At 36.1% G+C, this 21,231-nt stretch overlaps 1 protein-coding gene across 3 annotated transcripts; it reads left to right on the forward strand.

Moving 5' to 3' along the window:
* Positions 1–372: 372 nt before the first annotated feature.
* Positions 373–15,827, forward strand: LOC121320720 (ankyrin repeat and SOCS box protein 5-like). Of its 3 annotated transcripts, XM_041259321.1 has the most exons (8): positions 4,780–4,866; positions 7,036–7,107; positions 7,992–8,071; positions 8,928–9,035; positions 9,632–9,782; positions 12,996–13,130; positions 13,550–13,741; positions 14,382–15,827. In XM_041259321.1, exons 2-8 carry the CDS (start codon positions 7,044–7,046, stop codon positions 14,507–14,509), a joined length of 858 nt encoding a protein of 285 aa, XP_041115255.1. In that variant the 5' UTR covers positions 4,780–4,866; positions 7,036–7,043; the 3' UTR covers positions 14,510–15,827. The 3 variants fall into 3 exon arrangements, with proteins under 3 accessions (XP_041115238.1, XP_041115247.1, XP_041115255.1); XM_041259304.1 differs by lacking the exons at positions 4,780–4,866; positions 7,036–7,107 and adding an exon at positions 373–568; XM_041259313.1 differs by lacking the exon at positions 7,036–7,107 and having other exon boundaries at positions 4,721–4,866.
* Positions 15,828–21,231: the final 5,404 nt, after the last annotated feature.

The raw sequence follows: 21,231 nt of genomic DNA on the forward strand, positions 1-21,231 counted from the left end.
GTGGACTCAGAGTTTACAAGTTATAATCTGTCTGAAAACAAACTGTTGTTTTTACAATCTGAATAAAATCAATGACAACATTTAAAGAGGTAAAAAGTTTGAACTTTAATTTAATAATAATAATAATAATAATAATAATAATAATAATAATAATAATAATAATAATAATGACAGTGCTGCTAATCAAATATTGTTCTGGTTATCAAAGTCTTGCTTTTAAACTTGATCAAGTTAGCAGGTCAAGAATACAGGGTTAGGTATTAGAACTGCTTGATGCTAGGACCCAGCTGTTATGGGGATTTTTGGACCGTGGCATATGATACCATCAACAGAGACTCATACCAAAACATTAATAGCGTCTGACAAGAAGCAATGACTGAGGTAGTGGAAAACAAGCCTTTTGCCCTCCATTTGTCGAATATCTACTTCACAATTTTTGCACTTTTCTGTTTTAAGCTATTTGTGAAAATCAGCCTTGCCATACTTAGCCACTTCTACATAGTCAAAGGAAATCGTGAGGAAGCAGCCCGGATAGCTGCAGAATTTTACGGAGTTACTGAAGAAGCAAGTAAGTGTCATTTTAAATACTTTTTTTCTTTCTTTTTAGCTACTGGACTGCTACTTGCTTTAACCCTTTAGATGCAGTGTGTTAAGTGAGTGTAGCCTCCACTCTGCTGTATTTAAGCAATCTCTGTGGCCTTGTTGTTAGAGGTAATTACTGGTAAGCAAATTAGTCTGGATTATGAAAACAAGTAAAAAGGTTTAATTAAGCAAATTATCCGTTCAATTAAGGGTATTGAGAGCTGGGTTGGAACGAAAACCAGCAGCCACAGGGGGTCCCCAGGACCGAGTTTGAGAAGCCCTGATATAAATGTATTTTTGTGAATAGCTGCAGTACTGTAATGCATTTGTCATTTATAATTCCCTTTCGTAGAGTAAACATAATTACCTTGGAGGCTACAGAGAAGACATGTTGCAGTTCAGTCTGGCCTTAGTCTAGAATTCAAATCACTTTTTTTTTGGAGGGAAACAAATAAACATTGCTCCACATTCACTCTTAGTGTATTAACTTTTTATGTGATGACAGTTATCTCAAGATAAAATACTTAATGAAATTGTAATTAACATGTCTCAATGTATTTAGATATTAGGTCAAATATTTACAGCACATTACATACTATTGTTAAATATGCTATCTGTAGAACTGCCTTTTCATTAAATAAATAACACTTTTGCCTCTGTAGGGAGTGGAAGTGCAATAAATAGTGTTGCAATTGTGTTGCACACAAAAAAGAAAAATAAATAGACAGTGATCTACGTGTTGTTGTGCATGTTAAGCATGTCCATGGAAGATATTATACAGTAATTATAAAACAAGCCATTGTGAGGCTTTAACTTTGAAACTTGGTAATGCAGTTCAAGGGAAATGAATCTAAATGTGTTTTGTTGTTTAAAAAGGTGAATGTAGAAAACACATCTTCAGCCATTGGGCAATGGTGCTGATTGACAGGCCATTAGGAAAGTTGCAGTTGTCTTATTGGAGCAAAAACATTTTTTATTGTTGATTTGTTTTAATGAAAACATGCACTCCAATTACCAGAATGCACCCCTGTTCAGAGGCCATACGGCATGCACTTTACATAATGGTGCCCCCAAAGTCTGGGGAGTTATCTCTTACAGTTGTGGAAGTAATATGTCAGTAGACTCAAATGAGGCGTCCAAAATAACATGCTTAAGCAAACAATACATAGTGGTCCATACCTGCGTGTATTTTTCATCTGATTTAAAACCATATTACAGCCTTTCTTAGCACTTCTTGGATAATTTCACCATTAGAATGAAATTGTCTCCACCCCTTTAGCCCTGCAGTAATCAACCAGTGGCTCCCCTAATGACTGACATGCTTTGTGCCCAGTAAGATGCTTTGACCCTGAATTCACTGCTAGGGTGAAATGACCTAAGAAGTAAAGCAATAACAAACTTTCTGTGAGTCGAGGCATACTAACTCATGTCATGTGTGTTTCCAAAATACAGACAAAATATAATATTGTATGTCTGGTTTCTTAAAAAGAGGCTTTATCCATGTTCTTTCTTATTAGCACTAGTAATTAATTTATTAGGATCCCCCCTGAAGGTATTTAGTTATTTTTGTATATCTGCATTAAAGTAATAAACATTTAGTCAAGTACAACAGAGTAAAGGCTGTTTCTTGTTTGTGGTTGTGATGGCTTGGTGGTGACACCACAGACCAGGAAGCAAACAGAAGCACAGGACTGTGGGGTGAAGCACTGGGTACGTGTTTATTAAATAAATAAACAAAACAAAAGCCAAAACAAATATACATACACAAACAAGTATCGGGCTGGCCTATCCACAGCACAAGTTGCAATTGTTTACCTTTGTGATAGATCTCTATCTCTCTCGCTCTATCTCTCTCTCTCTCTCCTCACCAACCTTATGAGTGGCTGATGCGCTTGTATATATGTGACCATCTCCAAATTAGTAATCACTTAATCAGTTTGGAGATAGCCACATTACACACAAGTTCAGATGGTTGGGGAATTTAACCCCATCCACGCTGCAAAACAACAACAATAAAGCATAGTTTTTACATAATAATAATAATAATAATAATAATAATAATAATAATAATAATAATAATAATAATAATAATAATAAATATAGTGGTGGGCATACCCCGTCACAGTGGTATGGTACCTAATTATGTACTGTGTACTTTTGGAATCTCATCCCAAGTAAATAGAATACTGCAGCTACAAACAGACCATGTGTTATACAACACAGGAAGTGATTTGGTACCAAGTTTATCTATAGTTTATCTATAGTTTATCTAAACTGCATTGTGTTTTGTTAAAAAAAAAAAACCTAAAAAACCCCACCATCACTTAGAGGGCTGTCATGAGTGTGGTTTGAATGTTTGTGCAGAGTTGATGATCTTGGCAGGGGACCCTCAGGAAGCATTTGCACTCCCACAGAGGAAAATCATCCTTGGATTGTTTACCTCATTGCTTCTTCAGACGCCCCTACTGGTCAGCCACCCATTGAATTTAAAAGAAGTACTATTGTCATTACTCTTTCACTGTAGCCTCATAGCTTTATTTATTGGAGCAAGCTGGTAATTACAGTAGAGTTGACTGAATTCTAAATGTAAAAGCATTACTCCTGAGAATCTCCCTCAAAATCATTCAAAGTCCACAGGCAACTATACATAAGACCGATTTGTAAAACAAGTGATTTATCCCCCTTTTTGACGCAAGGGCCACATGTTAAATAATTTAACCTTACTTGACATATGTACAAATATATAAATAGATTTGTGCAGTCATTGTGTATTATGTCTAGCATAATGACACATATATTGCCACTCAAAGCAAGAAGCTTAAAAAAAACCTACACTCAAAGTAAGTTACTGATGACTTTACTAAGATTATAACCATCTGAAACCAAACATTATTTTTTCTAATTTATTTAATTAGGAGAATTTCGGATAGTGACTATTAGGGGACCAAGTCAAGGAGAAAAAAAAAAAATAGAGCAAGGGGAAAGTGGTGCAGGGTTCAGTTTATATATTTTTTTTATGTGCGCATATAATCTCACCTGATGACCGTTAAATCCAGAGCATACTGTTTTTATGTGTTTTATGTTTGTTTGTTTCTGATTGCCTCGTTGGAATTATTTGGCTTCATAACAGTGGAGGAACGAAACAAGCACTGTTACAAATTCCCTCCAAATTCATCTGTGAGTATAATCAGCTGTAAGTGTACATTGTGATTTACTATCTAGTTTCAATGGATGGCAACATATGTATTCATAGTTTACCAACTGTCAGGTAATTATAATAATAATAATAGTTATAATACTAATTATGGGTTACTTACATATTATTTGATCATGCCAGCTGCTGATTAACTTTAACCAAATAAGGGCAGGTTGTGACATCTCTGGGTAGAGAACCTGCTACAGAGAAGGAGGAGGGACACAGGGACACAAATACCATAGGAGTTGGTCTTTTAGGTGTGTTAAAACATCCCACCCAGGTGACTGGTCATTGTGAAGTGTGAAGGTTAACTTCCTTCATTATTGGATTCATTTTAAAGCATTCATCCTTCTTATAGGAGTCCTAACCTAATGTCTGCTAAATCTTCACCAGTACCTCACTGTCCTTTTAAGATTGTACTTGTTCACTGTGAGTAAAAAGAAAGCAATATGAACTACTGTACCTGATGAAAAAGTCATCTTTAACTAAAGAATTATATATATATATAGATATATATATATATATATATCTATATATATATATATATATTATACTATATATATATATATATTATATATATATATATATATATATACAGATATACTGTCATGTCAATTCATTGTTTTGGATTAGCATTACAAAAAGACTGTCTACAAAAATAACAGTTGCTAATCATCCAGAGAGGCTGAATAGATTAAAGCACTTGCTTTGGTAGCAGATCACCACTTAAATAGTTAATACTAGCACAGAGGTTAAGTTGATTCTTAACCTGCTTTATAAATAGAATATGGCAATGCAATCCTTCTCCACCACCCCCAACTGCAGCTCCTTAGCACTGGTGATTCGTGTTACTAAACGCAGCTCGGTGCTGTTGTCAATGTAACAACAGGGCACCCAATCAGCAAACACACAGGCCAGATCTCATGCTGCCAAGGGCTTGCAGGAAGGAAAGGCTGATAGAAACATGCCGAAGGTCCCTTCCATAGAGAGCAAGTACACTGAGCAGACTTCTAGGAAAAGGAGTCAAGAAATTACAGAGAATTTTCCTGCTAAAAAGAAATCAAGCTGGGGAATACTTACTTGCCAAGGTTGGTATTTCTTTACTATTTATATTACCACAGCATACCCTACAAGAAGACTTATTAAAATATGTGTTATTTTCAAAATGTATATACATATTTTTTATACTGTTGGAATAGTAATTGCTTATTGTGTTTTTGTGCAAAACAAGTTAAGAAATGTTTTATTGTTTATACAGTTACAACTGAACTGCTTTAGAGCAAAAAATATGTTATTTATGCTGTCACAGATTAGTTAACTGTGGAGCAAGACACACCCATATCATGTAAATATATATATATTTTTTTATTTAGTCGTCACCAATTTTTTACCTTGGTTTTTCTCCCCAATCTTGTAATGAACAATTATTATTTGTATCCCGGTTCATGCTTGCAACCACCGGCCAACTTGGAGGATGGAACATGCGTCCTCCAAAACGTGCCCCTGCCAATCTGTCATTTTTTGCACTGCGGATCCACAGCAAGGCCACCAGACATATAGTGCCGGACGACAACACAAATCTGGCAGCTCACTGCAAAACCGCAAGTACCCTATCGGCCACAGGGGTCGCTGGTGTGCAGTGAACCATGGATTCCCCTGCCAACTTAAGCCCTTCCTACCCGGGTGGTGCTCAGCCAATAGTGCACCTCCCCCTAGGAACCCCCGGTCACAGTCGACTGTGACATAGCCTGGATTCAAACCTGCAATCTCCAGGCTATAGGGTGCATCCTGCACTCCACGTGGAGCGGTAAATAATCTTTCTGTAAAGTGTATGGCCATTTGCCTAATCTGGATCAATTCCAAATATGTGTGTATGAAAGAAGCATTTGTAAGAAAGAATGAAGCTGTTAACTTCTGACAATAATAGTGCACTGTGATGTATAGTAGAGATAAGGGCTGGCATACTTGGTGTGTAAAACAGTTGCAATTTAACAAATATAGTAGCCTTGTTCAAGATATAGTACTGTAAGGATCCTTGCTTTAAAACTGGCTGAGGTAGTCGAAGTTCATTATATATTTTACAGTTGTTTAAGTGTCTCCTTGGTCTGTGCTAATGGCCATACCATGACATTACAAGTACAAGACCTCCAGTTTAACACAAACTAATGTACATGATTGTTTTAATCTGTACAATGTCCAATCCTGAAAAATGATTTTATAACAATATTATTAGTTGTCTAAATCAAACACTATTTAACTTGTAAATTATTTTGGTCAAATCTCATTATTATGGGTATCCTTGGAGATAGCTCAAAACAATGGGCACTGATACAAGTAACACTACACTTGAACATGCACTGATTACTAATTTAAACATTACAAAACAGCATTCTTCAAGGTTATTCCAAGGGAAACGTTATGTTTATTTTAAAGGAATCCCTTGTCCAGTTACCGTGTCTGTTGACGCATTGATTGCGAGCTCTGCCATGTGACAGATGTCTGACTTGATTTTAAATAAAAGTGCCACTGTTTTTATGCACAATGTTCATATACATTGTATATAGTACATATAATATCGTGTAAAAGTAATCTACCAGTTTAAGTACCAGTATTTATATATATATATATATATATATATATATATATATATATATATATATATATATATATATATATATATATATATATATATATATATATATATATGTATGTGTGTGTTTTACTTAGAAATTTTAAGGAGGCACTGTATTCCTTGTCTCCTTTAATTGATTTATGGGTGTATTGATGTGAGATTTATAGCAAACCAATAGATTTGATTTAAAGGTTCAAGCAACACATGGTTCCTGTGAAATTTAAATAACTAGAAAGTAAAGAACTTACATTCTGTATTGATAACCATGGAATGCTTTAAATAGAAACTTAATGTTTTTCAAACAGTTCTTTTGTTACGTAAATCCACCTGTGCTTACCTGTGTTTACCTTATCTATGCAGTTGTCATGCCTTGTGTTGTTCTCTTGTTACCCACTTAACTTTCACCTCTTGGTTCTTCTCTATGTAGAAAGGGAGTCATTACAACCTTGGCGGTTGGGAACTCTTGTTAACCATGGAAAATAATAGTAAAGGCACAGTATAAGCAGGGGAAAGCATGGCAAACTGCTTAATTACTGTGGTAACCTTTTATAAGGATGTTTTTACTGTAATAATATTTTGATGTTGCCATGTGGCATGTTATTTTAGTTCATTCCTCTACTATTAGTCTTATAGATGATTGAAGGGGATGATAGACAGGTCTGGAATGCAGCTGGGGTTGTCCTGGATATTGATACAGGTTTGTATGACACGCATAATATTACAGACACAAGTTTGCTAAACAAATTACAATACTTAGCACATACACTTGTGCCAATGGGCTGTCCGTCACATGACGAATGGAAATCCAAATGGAATCTCTGACATATATTTTGTAAGAAGTACACCTCCCCACTGTAAGAGTTTGTGATAAACCTAGCTGTGTTTACTTTCAATTTCAGCCCCTAAACTTCTCTAAAGGAACTAGAGACAATAAGTAAAGGTCATGTATCCCTCTCCATAACAAATGTATAACCTTGGAGGTCCAACACCCAATTAAAATAAGTTTTTGTCCACACCCTGTATTTTTGTAGCTCAATAATCCACTGCCTTACTGACTATATTCCCCTTACTTTACTACATTTCTGGCAACACATCATGTGGCTAAAGTTCTCACTTAAATCATACTGTGGTGTTTGAACTGCTCTAATCAAACCAAAGGACATCAAGACGATCCCTGTGTTGATCATGAGCGGCTAATGCAATTAAGTATAATGCAATTAAGTAGGGTTTGTTTTATATTTGAAGGATCTATATTTTTAGTTAAAAGACATTGGTTAAATTATTAAATACCAAGCTTCTGTTTCCCTTGATCTGCCTTGTTTTCTCCCACTGTTCCCCATCACCTCCTTTTGAAGCTACAGGTGGTTGAAAATCTTTTAAGGTGGTGGCCTTGATTTAATTCACAGTAGTCAGAGGTTGAAACATAATTGAGCAGCGAGATCCTAAGCAAAAAAAAAAAAATCCATTAATCTATTAGACTATTGCATCAATCTTTGAATGGATTTCTAAACTGTTGTTCCTTCCTCAAATTGTGCTTTGCATTGTAGAATTGTAGAATTGAACCCAATTGTTTTCTCATAGGGTCCTGGGCAGATCGGTCACCCCTTCATGAAGCAGCTAGTCAGGGCCGACTTCTGGCTCTGAAGACTCTGCTTTCCCAGGTAAGAGTACTGCGGTTCAAGCCTTTATATTTGAGCCCAGCTGGTGTTGTATTTCACTTAAACAGGTGTGTACAGTCTTTGAAAAGTTGCTTGTGCATATTGTTGCACCTATTTAATAACATTTGTAAGAACAGAGTTTCATATTACAAAACAACAGCTCAAATAGGTAAAAAAAAACACCCAGGTCTTTACATTATGATATATATATATATATATATATTATATATAAACATCCATATATTATATATATAATCTATATTATATATATATATATGGGGGCCCGGTTTCTATGTATGAAAATACTTTTCATACTAGTCTATGATAAGATTAAATATAATGTTTCTTATTTTTCCAAAAGAAAAAAAATTGTATTCCCGACAATAACATTTAAAGTTTTAATGATACCTGACAAAAAGTCTATGACTACTCATATTATTGAATAAATTAATTAAATTACGACTTTTTGTAAAAAAAAATTTAATAATAACAGACAAATCAGAATATATGTAAATTTAAATGGTATTAAAAAAAAAAAAAAAGTATTAATTGACATGTTATTCTGATAGTTCAGAATGTGAAGACATCCATGAGCAAAAATCTTTTGATTCTTGTGCCCCATTCATCATAATATGAAATGATTTGATGTTTTGTATATAGTAGACTTTGCTGTCTGAAACGGATGTGAATGTATGATCCGCTATCTTTCCAGAACATCATTGCAGATCTTTGATATGCATGAGATTTGTCCTGCTAATATAAATAAATCCGAAACTGAGAAGTGATACATATAATTGATTTAGAGGTTTGTGTTATTAAACCTAATGGTTGCACGTTTTGTCTTTTCCACACTCGGAAGGGATATAATGCAAACACCCTGACCATTGACTATGTCACCCCACTGCACGAAGCCTGTCTTGGAGACCATGTAGCCTGTGCTAGAGCACTTATTGAAGCAGGCGCCAATGTAAGTATATATTTATATTTAACTCAACATGTTGTTCACACACAACTTATATACACATACAGGTATGTAAAGAATCTTTATTTAGATACATACTAATACCTCTCTATATATTGTTAATCTTACAACATGTTAAATGCTAGTATTGTAGCATGCTAGGGGGGTGGCACCACAAAGCCGGACAGGGAACAAAGCTCACGCAGTCAGTGGTCAGGTGGATTTGCCAGCAGCCGCCTTTACTAGTATCATAGCCATGACAATAGAAAGAACACGGAGAAGAGCCCTTTCTAATGGCCGATATTCCGTACAAACAGCACATTAACAAATGACAGTACTAAAAAAACAACCCGAAACTCACCCAAAGATGTCCCTGTAACCCCGGGTTCAGTGACCTGAAGCTGTGCTGGCCACAGAATGCACAATTAAGACGTCTATTAGCTGATAACTTAACAAATACTGTTCTATTACCATCATGCATGTGTAGCTTTACTGCCTTATTCACATACGTCAATCTGGATTGGCAGTTTTTATTTGATAGGTTTTTGTGGTTATTACCACCGTTAGTCTCCAAAGTTTGTTTAAATGTTCATTTATCACAGGTGAATGCAACTACAATTGATGGAGTGTCTCCACTGTTTAATGCTTGTTCACAAGGCAGTGCAACTTGTGTGGAGATATTATTACAACATGGCGCCAACCCTCAATCAGACACATGCCAACCTTCACCAATTCACGAAGCATCCAGTAAAGGTAAGACAAAGGCTGTGATCCAGAGGGCAGGGAACCACTGACATCTATTGAATGAAAAAACATGATGTATGTACATTTTTTAAGTTGTATTTTATTGTACATTATTAAAAATGATACAAAATACAGATATAATATATTTTCAATTAGATAATAACTATTCCTTATCAGGAGATGGCAACAACAATTGAGTACTGTTCTGAAAATCCTGCAGTTAAAAAAATAGACAAATAACACTACTTCATCTTTTTTAATATATTCATTATCCCCCACCGTGTTACATTTATAAAGTAACAAACAGCCATGCCTGCATGAAGGTTTCACTTCAGCAAGGAACTGCTGTTTATTCTGTTTAGCCATATTTCTGTTGATTGAGACACACCATGAGCCAGATTGCTGCAGGGAGGGTGTGGAGCGATGAAAACGTGGATGAAAACGTCCGTAACAAGCACGCCATCTTGAAATCCTGAGAAGAAAGGGTGGTCTTGTGAAACTTGCTGCTTCCAGGGCAGTGCTTACGCAGATTATGTACTTGCTTCTGTCACCCAGGTTGATTATATATATATATATATATATATATATATATATATATATATATATATATATATATATATATATATATATATATGTGGTTGTAGTTCTTGTAGGACCTTCCTGGGGTAGGTATAGGTAGCATAGATTTTATGCACAAGTACACATGTTTTTTTAATTTTTTTTTGTTTTATCATAGAATTAAATCTTAAATGTTAAAATTTGACAACGCAAAACTTGTCAATTCCACACTATGTCAACAGTATGTATCGTTGTGTTAGTTAAAAGTTACCACAATAAGGTTTCTTTTGTTAGGCCCTGATATTAACTTTGAGTATATCTCTGTTAACCACACAAAACTGACTGGGAATTTGGAGAACCTAACTTCAATGGCATTTACGGTAGTGACGGCTGGTGGCCAAAAAAAAATGGGGAAGCAGAGGGCTTGGGGGTCCCATTAAGGCCTCAGCAACAGTATAATCTTATTATTGTATTCTGACTGACAACACTTTTCATACTGTTATTATTAGAATTTATTTATTTGGCAGGCACCTTTATCCAAGGTGGCTTACAGGTGTTACATGGCAGTACTGTACAGGGTTACAGTGCAAGATTAATATTTAAACACAGTATAGTTTACAGTAAGTGCAAATAACACTACTAAAATACAATATGAACAAGGATGCAACAAGTTATATATACAATTACATATTAGTAGTGCAAGGATAGTGCATCAGCTGGATATCCAGTAATGTCGTGCTTAGGTCAGGCAAGTCCAGTGCTTAGTAGCAGGAGGGATAGATCAAGACATCTACAAGTGCAGTCTAAACAGGGTTTACTCCATTTTGACTGTTAAATGCATTTTTTACACTAGCCAACAGAGAAAATAAAACAGTAGCCCATCATAGTTTATTCTAATAAACTTAACTGTTACATACTGGCAGGATATGTTTGAAAATGCACTGTATTCAGTATCAATATAGCATTTAGCTCTCAAGATCACGTCACTAACATACTTTGCATGCAGTATTTTCTAAACAAAGTTGTTAAGGCACGAGAAAGGCAGACAAAAAAATAAAGCTCATCCTATCGACTTAATTTGCTAAACTGCAAACAAAATAATGGCATACCATACAGGCGAAAAGAGAGTGAATGAGTTTGCCTGTGCTGGGGAAGAGCTAAAATAATATAATTACGACTTCAAACAAATACTAACAGAGAAAAAAACAACTGGATTTTTTCCCAGAGATAGGAAGTAGTATCATAATATTTTAATGGTATGTGCTGTTGGAGGAGAAAGGAGAAGAAAGACGCGTTGCCAAGGTGCAATGCTTAACCAATTTATTAGTGAAATTAGCAGGGTCCTTGTTCAAGCCGACCATGCCACAAAAACAATAAAACCCTAACTACTTCCTTCACTCGCTCTACCCCACTATCACTCTCTCCCAGGCCACTTCCTCTTCCGGTCTCCCACAGGCCCCATCTCACAGGCTGCCTTTCCCCAGGGCTCCGTGGCTGGGCTCCGCTCCGCATCTGAGCCCTCCCACTCTAACTCTCTTTCGTTCAGCTTTCTTTCCCTCACTCTCTTGTGCAGGCAGTACTCTCCTCCCATTCTAGGTGGCGTGGTGGCCCCTTAACAATACATGTAACATGTACATAGAACAAGACAGACAAGACAAACAAGCGGGACAACATAAAAGTCCAGCAGACACAGAACGGTGCCCGGGTAGCTACAATATGAAACTGAAAATACAGCTCACTTTGTAACAGACGCTTGTCTCCTCTGATGAAAAACTCTGGACCCCTCCAATTAAAACCCATGCTCAAATCACCCTGAATTAACAATAGTCTTCCTGAGGGGCATTTAATTTTCCACTGTGGCTGAGTCTGCAATACATATTTAATATATGAGTCAGTCAAGAATATAAGTGAGGCAAGGTTGGATAGTAAATACGACTTTATATATTTTGTTTAAATATAGTTGATACAGCATAAATAAATAAACATAAATAAATAACAGATAATGTTTTTGAAGTTCATACCGCATCCAGTATTACAAAACTATAATACTGACTGCTGCATAATCCAGTTTATATCCGGGCCATCACATTTATTTACATCGTCAAATCAGAAAACAGTGACAGTGATGTTTTAATCATCATTTTAGTGTTTGGAGCATCTTTCTTTTATAGTATGTTTTGGAATTCATTTTCAATTCATTTAAATCACAGAATCTGTGTTGAGCCATTTTCTGCTGTTGTGAGTACAGGAGAGAAGGGTGCTCCTTAGAAAAGGGGCAGGACTGACAGTGATGTGAACCGATGACATGACAGATGGATACTATTGCCCTTTGGTGTAAGGATGTCAAATATTTTTAACCAATCACAGGCCAGGATTTCCAATAACTGATATATATATATATATATATATATATATATATATATATATATATATATATATATATATATATATATATATATATATATATATATATATTATATATATGTATATGTGTGTGTGTTTTACTTATAAATTTTAAGGAGGCACTGTATTCCTTGCCTCCTTTAATTGATTTATGGGTGTATTGATGTGAGATTTATAGCAAAAAGGTTCAAGCAACACATGGTCCCTGTAAAATTAAAATAACTAGAAAGTAAAGAACTTGCATTCTGTATTGATAACCAGGGAGGAGCGAGTGTGTGGCAGCCCTAATATCTTGGGGAGCTGATGTTGATCAAAACATTCCTCACTTGGGAACTCCACTCTACGTAGCATGCGTCTCTCAGCAACTGCATTGCACACAAGTGTTACTCGATGGAGGTAAGATAATTTTGGACTATTTCAATGTTTTGTAACAACTATAGTACAGTATGTATATATTTTTTTGGCAGGGTCTCAACCAATGTTGTGTTGAGCAGGAGTTTAAAAGTATGACCCCTTTGTAATGTTACAATTTATATATATATAGATATATATAATATATATAATATATTATATAATATATATATATAAGAATTAAAAGAGGACGAATATATAACCTGCAGTTTATACACCTAAAGAATACTTAGCAGTACCTGCGTTCCTCTTTAAAACTGCACAGCATAAATCAGTTCAATCATAACATTTGTTTACTGTTGGTGCAAGATCAAAATAAGCAGTCATTACTACTGCAATATGTGATAGATTATAATGGTAATTTGACACTCAAAAAAGAACATCAATTTGTTCAATTTTCACAGGAGCTAATGTTCAGAAAGGCAAATTCCTTGAAACCCCGTTGCATGCTGCTGCTCAGCAAAATAGCCCTGAGGTTGTAAAATTACTGCTGGACTTTGGGGCAGACATCAATGTAAAAAACTTGGACCTGAAGCGACCTGTGGAGGCAGCTGCACCAGGCAGCCTGGTGGAGAAGTTCCTATTGCTACATGAAGGTAGGAACTGTTAGTTCTGTATCCCTGTGCTTTTTCATAACCTATATACCTCTACCATTCATCACATATATACAGCTACCATTTCCTAACACTAGCTGAAACGTTTGTCTACTTCTCTTAAGTTTACCTGATCTTTGCAACGCCTGTAGATGGTAATTGTTGGATGATCTGGGCAGAGTTGTAAAAATACCCCATTTATTACAGGTACTGTTGCACTCACTGCAGCCAACAGTAAACAAAACTGTACTCACCTTGTGCAAGAACAGGGATATGTTTAGATTGACAATGAGGAGAATCTGCAGAGAAAATCTGTGCAGATACTGTTCTTGTTCACAAAACAAGAGTTTCAATGTTCACAAAGGGTTTACACAGAAAGGACTACAAGTTCAAAAAATGCAACTTTAAACTACTGTACAAAAGACACCAAGATCAGAGCACCACAAAGAGTAAGGTTTTAAAATCACAACACCATTACAATGCATTGTGAATTCCAGTCTTTTTATGAGTGGGAATGGTTAATTAAGCGACCACTGAAATGATATATAGACTGTAGTTATCATGTCTACTGTTTAATGCTGTTTAGGTGCAGTGGCGAGAAGAAAGATAAAGGGGTCGTAACAGTCTAAGTTTTCTTTTGCAGCCACTCCCTGTTCTCTGCGTCAGCTCTGCCGCCTGAGTATCAGAAACAGCATGGGGAGGTCCAGACAACACCTCATTTCACAGCTCCAGCTGCCTACCATCCTGCAGAATTTCCTACAGTACAGATAAAGATCTTAACAATTGCATTGCTAAAGATTAACTAGACTCCTGGTTTAATCCAGATACAGTACTGTATAAGAACAATCAATCTTACAAATATTACCCGTGGTAAATGCAGCCTCGTAAACAGTGAGTGCTTCATTTCAAAACTCAACTACATATACAGCATCTGATTGACAGCATTTATCATCATAATTAACCTTAAATTTTTTGAAAGACCTGAACTTAGATGTATTTTTCTTGATAATCTGATCAACAATATATTTTTCAATAGACAATTTAATAACTAATACATGTGACGTATAGAATATGAACAACCAAAGTGATTTTGGATTATCATTGGATGATTTTGGATTATCATTGGATGCCTTTCGATTATCATTGGATGATTTTGTGTCAGCAAAGCCTTATGTTGCATTTTGCCTGTAGCTAATTGCAAATAACTTGGTTATTATCCTTATATCTGAAAGCCATGGCCACGTAGTAGTGCCAGAAGGTTAAAAAAGTCAACTCATCCTCTACGTTAGGTTCGTTTTCACCTTATTAGTGTATGTTAAAATCACAGGTATAACAAAGCTGCCTTTTCTGTTTAAATAATACACATCAATATATGTATATCAGCGTGTATAGCTTAAAATTAATAATTTTAATACGGTTTTCCTCACTATGGGCTCTGCTCACATCAAACACAAAAAGGCAATTCATCTTGATAATTATGTGCACTATAATTTTCATTGTAAATATTTGTTTGTACTTTTAAGATTTCCATATGAATGATTAATATGCGGGCGGCACGGTGGCGTGGTGGTTAGTGCTGCTGCCCCACAGCTCCAGGGTCTGCCTGTTTGGAGTTTGCATGTTCTCCTTTGTGTTTGTGTGGGTGTTCTCTGGGTACTCCAGTTTCCTCCCACAGTCCAAAGACATGCTGGCTAGGTGAATTGTCCTCTCTAAATTGTCCTGTCCAAGGTGTAGTCCTGCCTTGTGCCCCTATGTCTGAAGGGTTAGGCTCTGACTCACTGCAACCCTCTACAGGATTAAGCGGTTACAGTTAATGGATGGATGATTACTATGTCACTAGTGTAAATTCTTACTTATTACTTATATAATCCTTCAGCCAGAACCAACATACAGTACTTTACAGATATGTTGTAGTAATATATTAACGGCATGTTACGTTATTTTTTGACATTTTTCTACATTTAGTAACAGTTTTTAGCACACGTTTACACTGAAATCTTAATAAAAATATATAACACTATTTTATCTTCCATGTTTAAAACAGGCTATTTTTGTTACAATAGTTCCATTATACCACCCAATTAGCCAGTTCCATTATACCACCCAATTAGTCAGTTTTATTCTAAAACTACTGTTTTTGCATAATATTTTTAAATACAGTATCCAAAATCCAAAATTCTAAATACAAATTAAGGATTTAAATTAAAATATTTTAAATTAAATATATTGAAATATATATATATATATATATATATATATATATATATATATATATATATATATATATATATATATATATATATAATATTGCTTTCATAGCTTTTTTGTTTCTTCAAATGAAACAGTGTCATTCGATACAAGCATACACATGAAGAGCCTCAAACCCACAAATGGACGTGACAGTAAACCCTCCACAACCAGTTAGATAATGGTGGAAATGGGGGTGATGTTATCTGATTGGTACAATTAGGATTACTGAGTAAACTTCATTTGTTGAATGTAGCAATATTAATTAGTGGTTAGTCACCAGTTGTGCCATGTTTAAGGGTAGTAGTATTTATATAGAGTATACAAATATTTTACGTAATAAAGTGAATCTGGGTAATTAACATTAGCAACATGCCCATCAGGGTGTTTTGTAGATACTGCTCAAACCACCATAAGAGTGCACACCAGTTCAGGTCACAGGCCACACTCCTGAAACTTCAACCTCCAATATTTGCCTCCATTGCATTCTTGCAATGTGGCTCAATTGATGATTTTCACCCTTCAGAAAATGAATTTTGAGGTTTGTTCTTCTACATTTCATCTACAGTCCGTACCTTCCCACATCCGAAAGGATCCTGGTGGTCAATGATTCAAGGCTGATTTTTGTGTCTAAATAATACACTCACTAGATGTTAGTGTTTGTTAGATTTTAAGAAACATTTTCCACGTACTGGTAGACTTAGATATGTGTGGCAAAGTGGTGAATACGTGCAGGTGAGTGCAGTGCAGAGCGGATTAATGATACAGATGAACGATTTACAGGTGCAAGGGTGTTTATTAAATGATTGTAATGTCCAGAGCCTTATAGTGAACCTGCAAATAATAATAGTGTTGGAAGTGGTACAGCGGCGTATATCACTTCTGATTATAATCCCACGGGTTTGACCCGTAAACAAAAGTCCGATTCCTTCACCCACACAAAACACAAAACACAGACACAATTCCGACAGTGCGTGAGTTTAGTGCTAGTGGTACAAAAGACAGTTCCTGTAGTGGGAAGGTGAGTGGTGATGTCCGGATTTTACACTGGCCTGTGGCTGCAGCTCCGGATCGTGCTCAGTATTCTTAGTGAGAAACGACACACAAGACAAACAGTGTTATTATACAGACAAAGCAGAACACTCACAGTTTTTGATACACACAATATGTGCTCCTTCTAGGTTATTTGGCTTAATCATATGCAAAGGAACAAATCACTGAAGCTGCATCCCCCTATTTATACCCTCGCCCATGACCCCTAAGTTAACGAGGGCATCTGCTTCTCCAATCCTCAGATGCCACGTCGTCTCCCATCCGGGTCAGTGAGCTTGGGTGCCGTAGTTCTGCCCCTTTCCTAAATGGCCGACTTCCTCCTACCCTACGGAATAAATTGTCTTGCTATTTTCTTAAGGTAATTCTGTTCCTTCTTTCTAGTGCCCTCACAGGTCGGGAAGGAATTCTAACACCAACCGTCATTTGATCTTTTTCACAATATGTTATTTGTTATTTGCAATCATATTCATGGGACAGGAGCATAAGACGATAAGATTGAACCGATCAGCCTCCAAGGCTGGGAAGCAACCGGTACTTCCCCCAAGAGGAACCTAGAGGTGAGAGAATGGGAAAACTAAAGAGTTATGATAGATTTGACCAGTGGTTCCCTATGGCTTGTGGAGAACCTTCTTGGCGGAGGACGAGGCCACCGTGGCTGAGCCTTTAAGGTTAGAAAGTGAGCTTCCCTTACCCCCAGAGAGACCGTTGCAGAGGAGCATAGTGGAGGAGGGGAGGATGGTAGAAAACAAAATGCAAGACAGAACAAGGGTGTGACTTTGGGTTTAAATAGGGAGACTGGCAGAGATTAATGACAGGACACAATGAGGGAGGAGCCCTAGCTCCCGCCCCCTGAATCATGCCATGGCTACAATAAAATCATTATAAAATCGAATATTTTGAATGTATTATGAATTATCAGGATACACGTGTGTTTTGAAGTCCTACTGTCTATTTCGATCATTTTGAAAATGGTTCCACATGCAACATAACACTTCCAGTGGGGTTGACAGTGAACTGCAACACTGCAGTTAAATTATTTCCACCTCACTGCTCATAGGTGGGGAGGGTTTGAGTGACAAGGCAAGACGTTTTACAAGAACTGTCCACCCCTAGGTCATTAAAGATGACAGCAATACTAGGGTGCCCAACAATTTCTGCCAGATAGCTCCCTCCTCCAAATTCATGGTTGTTGCTCCTCTGTGAAACAAAAATACACAAATTAAACACACTAATCACCAAAGAACAACCTCTACTTTACATGTGAAATGTATATGTATATCATTAACTCTCTTGGCTGTTCGAAGACAACATACACTTGACATTGGCTTTCACTTGCAATTGAAATTAGCCTGTAAATCTGTAAAACTACATTTTTAACAGACTAACTATCCAACTCACCTTACTGATCCTCTGACCCTGAGCTCCCAGTGCATCTTGGTTTACAGTAATTACATTCTTGTTCTGAAAAAGAGACTCGTCTGAAGAATATTTGTCTATTTTTTAAATCGTTGGACATTATCAGAGGCAATGCCATAATGATCCAAAGTGCCACCTGGGTAACTGCCTGGTAATGGCTCAGTTCAAAGTTACCTAGTAACAAGCTGTAAAAGATTATCAGAGTCAGTGTGACAGGGTAGCTTCACGACCCAGGCTGTTATGGCAGGAATTAGAGACTCAGAGTCAAGAAGTTGCAGTTTAGTGCTGTTATACACATTTATTAACAAAACAAACACAGGAACAGAGAAAAGGGCACAAAGGCCAAAACAAAAGGTTTAAACAAAATACACAAATGTACACAAAACTGCTGTCAGGCTGGGCAATCACAGATAACAAAACTCCTTCAACATGCAAAGGATTTCTGGTTCCTTTTATATATGTGGCCACCCCCCCAATTATAACCAATGACCTAATTGGAGAATGACCACACCTGTGATTGCTGGCAGGGATAGATTTAATTCCACCCTGCCAACCTTACCATCCCACACACACACTACGTACACAGCCAGTTCATGTGTGTTTTTAGTACAGATTCAGAAGATTTTCAGTATATAAAAATCAAACACAATATATATATATATATATATATATATATATATATAATATATATATATATATATATATATATATATATATATATATATATATACCGAGCATCAAAAGAAACGTACCACTATTATAACACATTTATTTAAAAAAAAAAAGGTATATAAATTATGGACATTGACGAAATATTTATGGTTTCTTTTTAATCACGTGATCATTCATCCTTGACCATGTTTGAGTATCTATGACTGAAGCATATGCAAGTAATCACCTAATTAGTGAGACAGTAGATTGGACACTGGATATGGAGTGATTTCAGCTGTTGAATTGCAAGCTTGAATAAAAGCAATACAATTTAAAAAAAAGTCACAAAAAAAACAATTTGCCACGTCTGTCAAGACAGCAGCGCCTTCGTGCAAATGACATGTTGGAGGCTGGACTAGTGCAACGTACAGTGGCTCACTGTCTTCGGTGCTCACAGCCAGCAATTTTAAACCTGGCAAGAAGGTATACCCAGACACACTCTGTCAATGACAGGCCATGAACTGGGAGACCAAAAGTCACAACACCTGCCCAAGATCGACAGATCATTTTGCAGTATCTTTGTGATGTCAGTTGTTAATCACATTAAAAAGTCACTGTACCTGCTGTAAAACATTTTTCGAGTGAACTGTATCCAAATATAAGTGATAAGTTTCTTTTGATGCTGAAATATAAGTGATACATTTGTTTTGCTGCTCAAATATAAGTGATAAGTTTCTTTTGATGCTCAGTATATATAGTAACAAGAGTCATTTGTGCACTACAATGCTTAATGGGTTCTCACCAGTATAAGATAATTATATATAGTGAAGGTAGAGTCTCTACGGCAATACAAAAGTACAAAAATCTTTGAGCAAAACATTCAGTTTTAATGGCTTATTAAAAGAGTTTCCGTAGGGACATTCATAGTCGCTCTCTCAACATGTTCGTCTTCAAAAGGATTCAAAGCACAACTCCTGCTGGTTTATATTCATCAAAATATTCTTTATTTGTTTACAAACATGGTAGTGAAACAAACAACACATTTCCACACCTAACATGTCTTCATCAGGTTCACATTAAATTAAGGAGTTGTACATTGAATCCATTGAATCCAGGGACAGTCATTTCCTGATGGTCTGCAGCCCAGTCTAGGACACTCTCAACAACACTTCTTTACACTTCTTACTAGCTTGTTTTAGAATTAGCTAGCTTTATTGTACTGAGTCTTTAGTTTTATTCACTGTTTTAATGTTAATTTGGAATATGCAATCATCTGCTCTGTCTGGTACCTTCGTTGTAGATCTGATGGCAGTGAGTTTAAACTAAGGGTACCAGGAAGAAGCAGCAACATTATGTAATGGATTGTCCTTGAAAATTCCAAATGGAAATATAAAGTATAAGCAAAAAAAAAAACAGTTGAAAAAGGGGGCCGTTGATGATTCTGCTACTGCTAATAAAGAATCCATTAAGCGTTATTTTTCTTCTTTTTTTTTTTTCAAGATTTTTTTCAAACCTCTGGTGGACTAAAATGTGCCTATGTGAAAACATGTTTTTTTTTTTTTTGTTTGTTTTAGACATACATTTAAATCTTTTTTTAAAAATTTCTGGATTAAAACTAGCCGTGAAGAGGAGACTGATTTCACTGACCGTAATTACCAAGAGATCGATCCACAGCTTCAAAATCTATGAAAAACAACCTAAGAATCACTGAGCTCACATCCAAACCAGACACCAGTACAAATAAGCAGAACATCTACATGCATCTGCAACAGAGGCAGTTTGAGAAAGCAGAGAACACCAGTAAGTCAAATGACTAATGCATGAAAAAGAATAAAAAAATAAACAATGACATACATGCTGGAAAAATAATTAGAAACATTTGTGTTCTGTAAATGGGTTGTCCATCACATGACTGATTAGAGGGAATGCACTAAGAAAGTGTTATACAATACCTTAACATCTTGCAGATCTGTCACATGAAGTGAGCTTACCTCTGGCTGCCCATGTTGGCCCTGCAGTAAAATGACTTAGTTATGGTAGGTGAGTTTTTATGTTTTTTTTGTTCAACCCAGTAGATGGCTCTGTATCAATAATACTATATACATATCACTAACAGCCTTTTGTCA

This window comes from Polyodon spathula, chromosome 1 (genome assembly GCF_017654505.1).
Source record: "Polyodon spathula isolate WHYD16114869_AA chromosome 1, ASM1765450v1, whole genome shotgun sequence".
Taxonomy (NCBI): Eukaryota; Metazoa; Chordata; class Actinopteri; order Acipenseriformes; family Polyodontidae; genus Polyodon; species Polyodon spathula.

Bases quoted from the DNA above. Each gene is read 5' to 3' on its own strand.
- LOC121320720 (XM_041259304.1), top strand. From the start codon at position 373: ATGACTGAGGTAGTGGAAAACAAGCCTTTTGCCCTCCATTTGTCGAAT. The intron at 8,072-8,927 runs GTAAGAGTACTG...CACACTCGGAAG, and splicing joins TGAAGACTCTGCTTTCCCAG to GGATATAATGCAAACACCCT. The intron at 13,742-14,381 runs GTAGGAACTGTT...TTTCTTTTGCAG, and splicing joins GTTCCTATTGCTACATGAAG to CCACTCCCTGTTCTCTGCGT.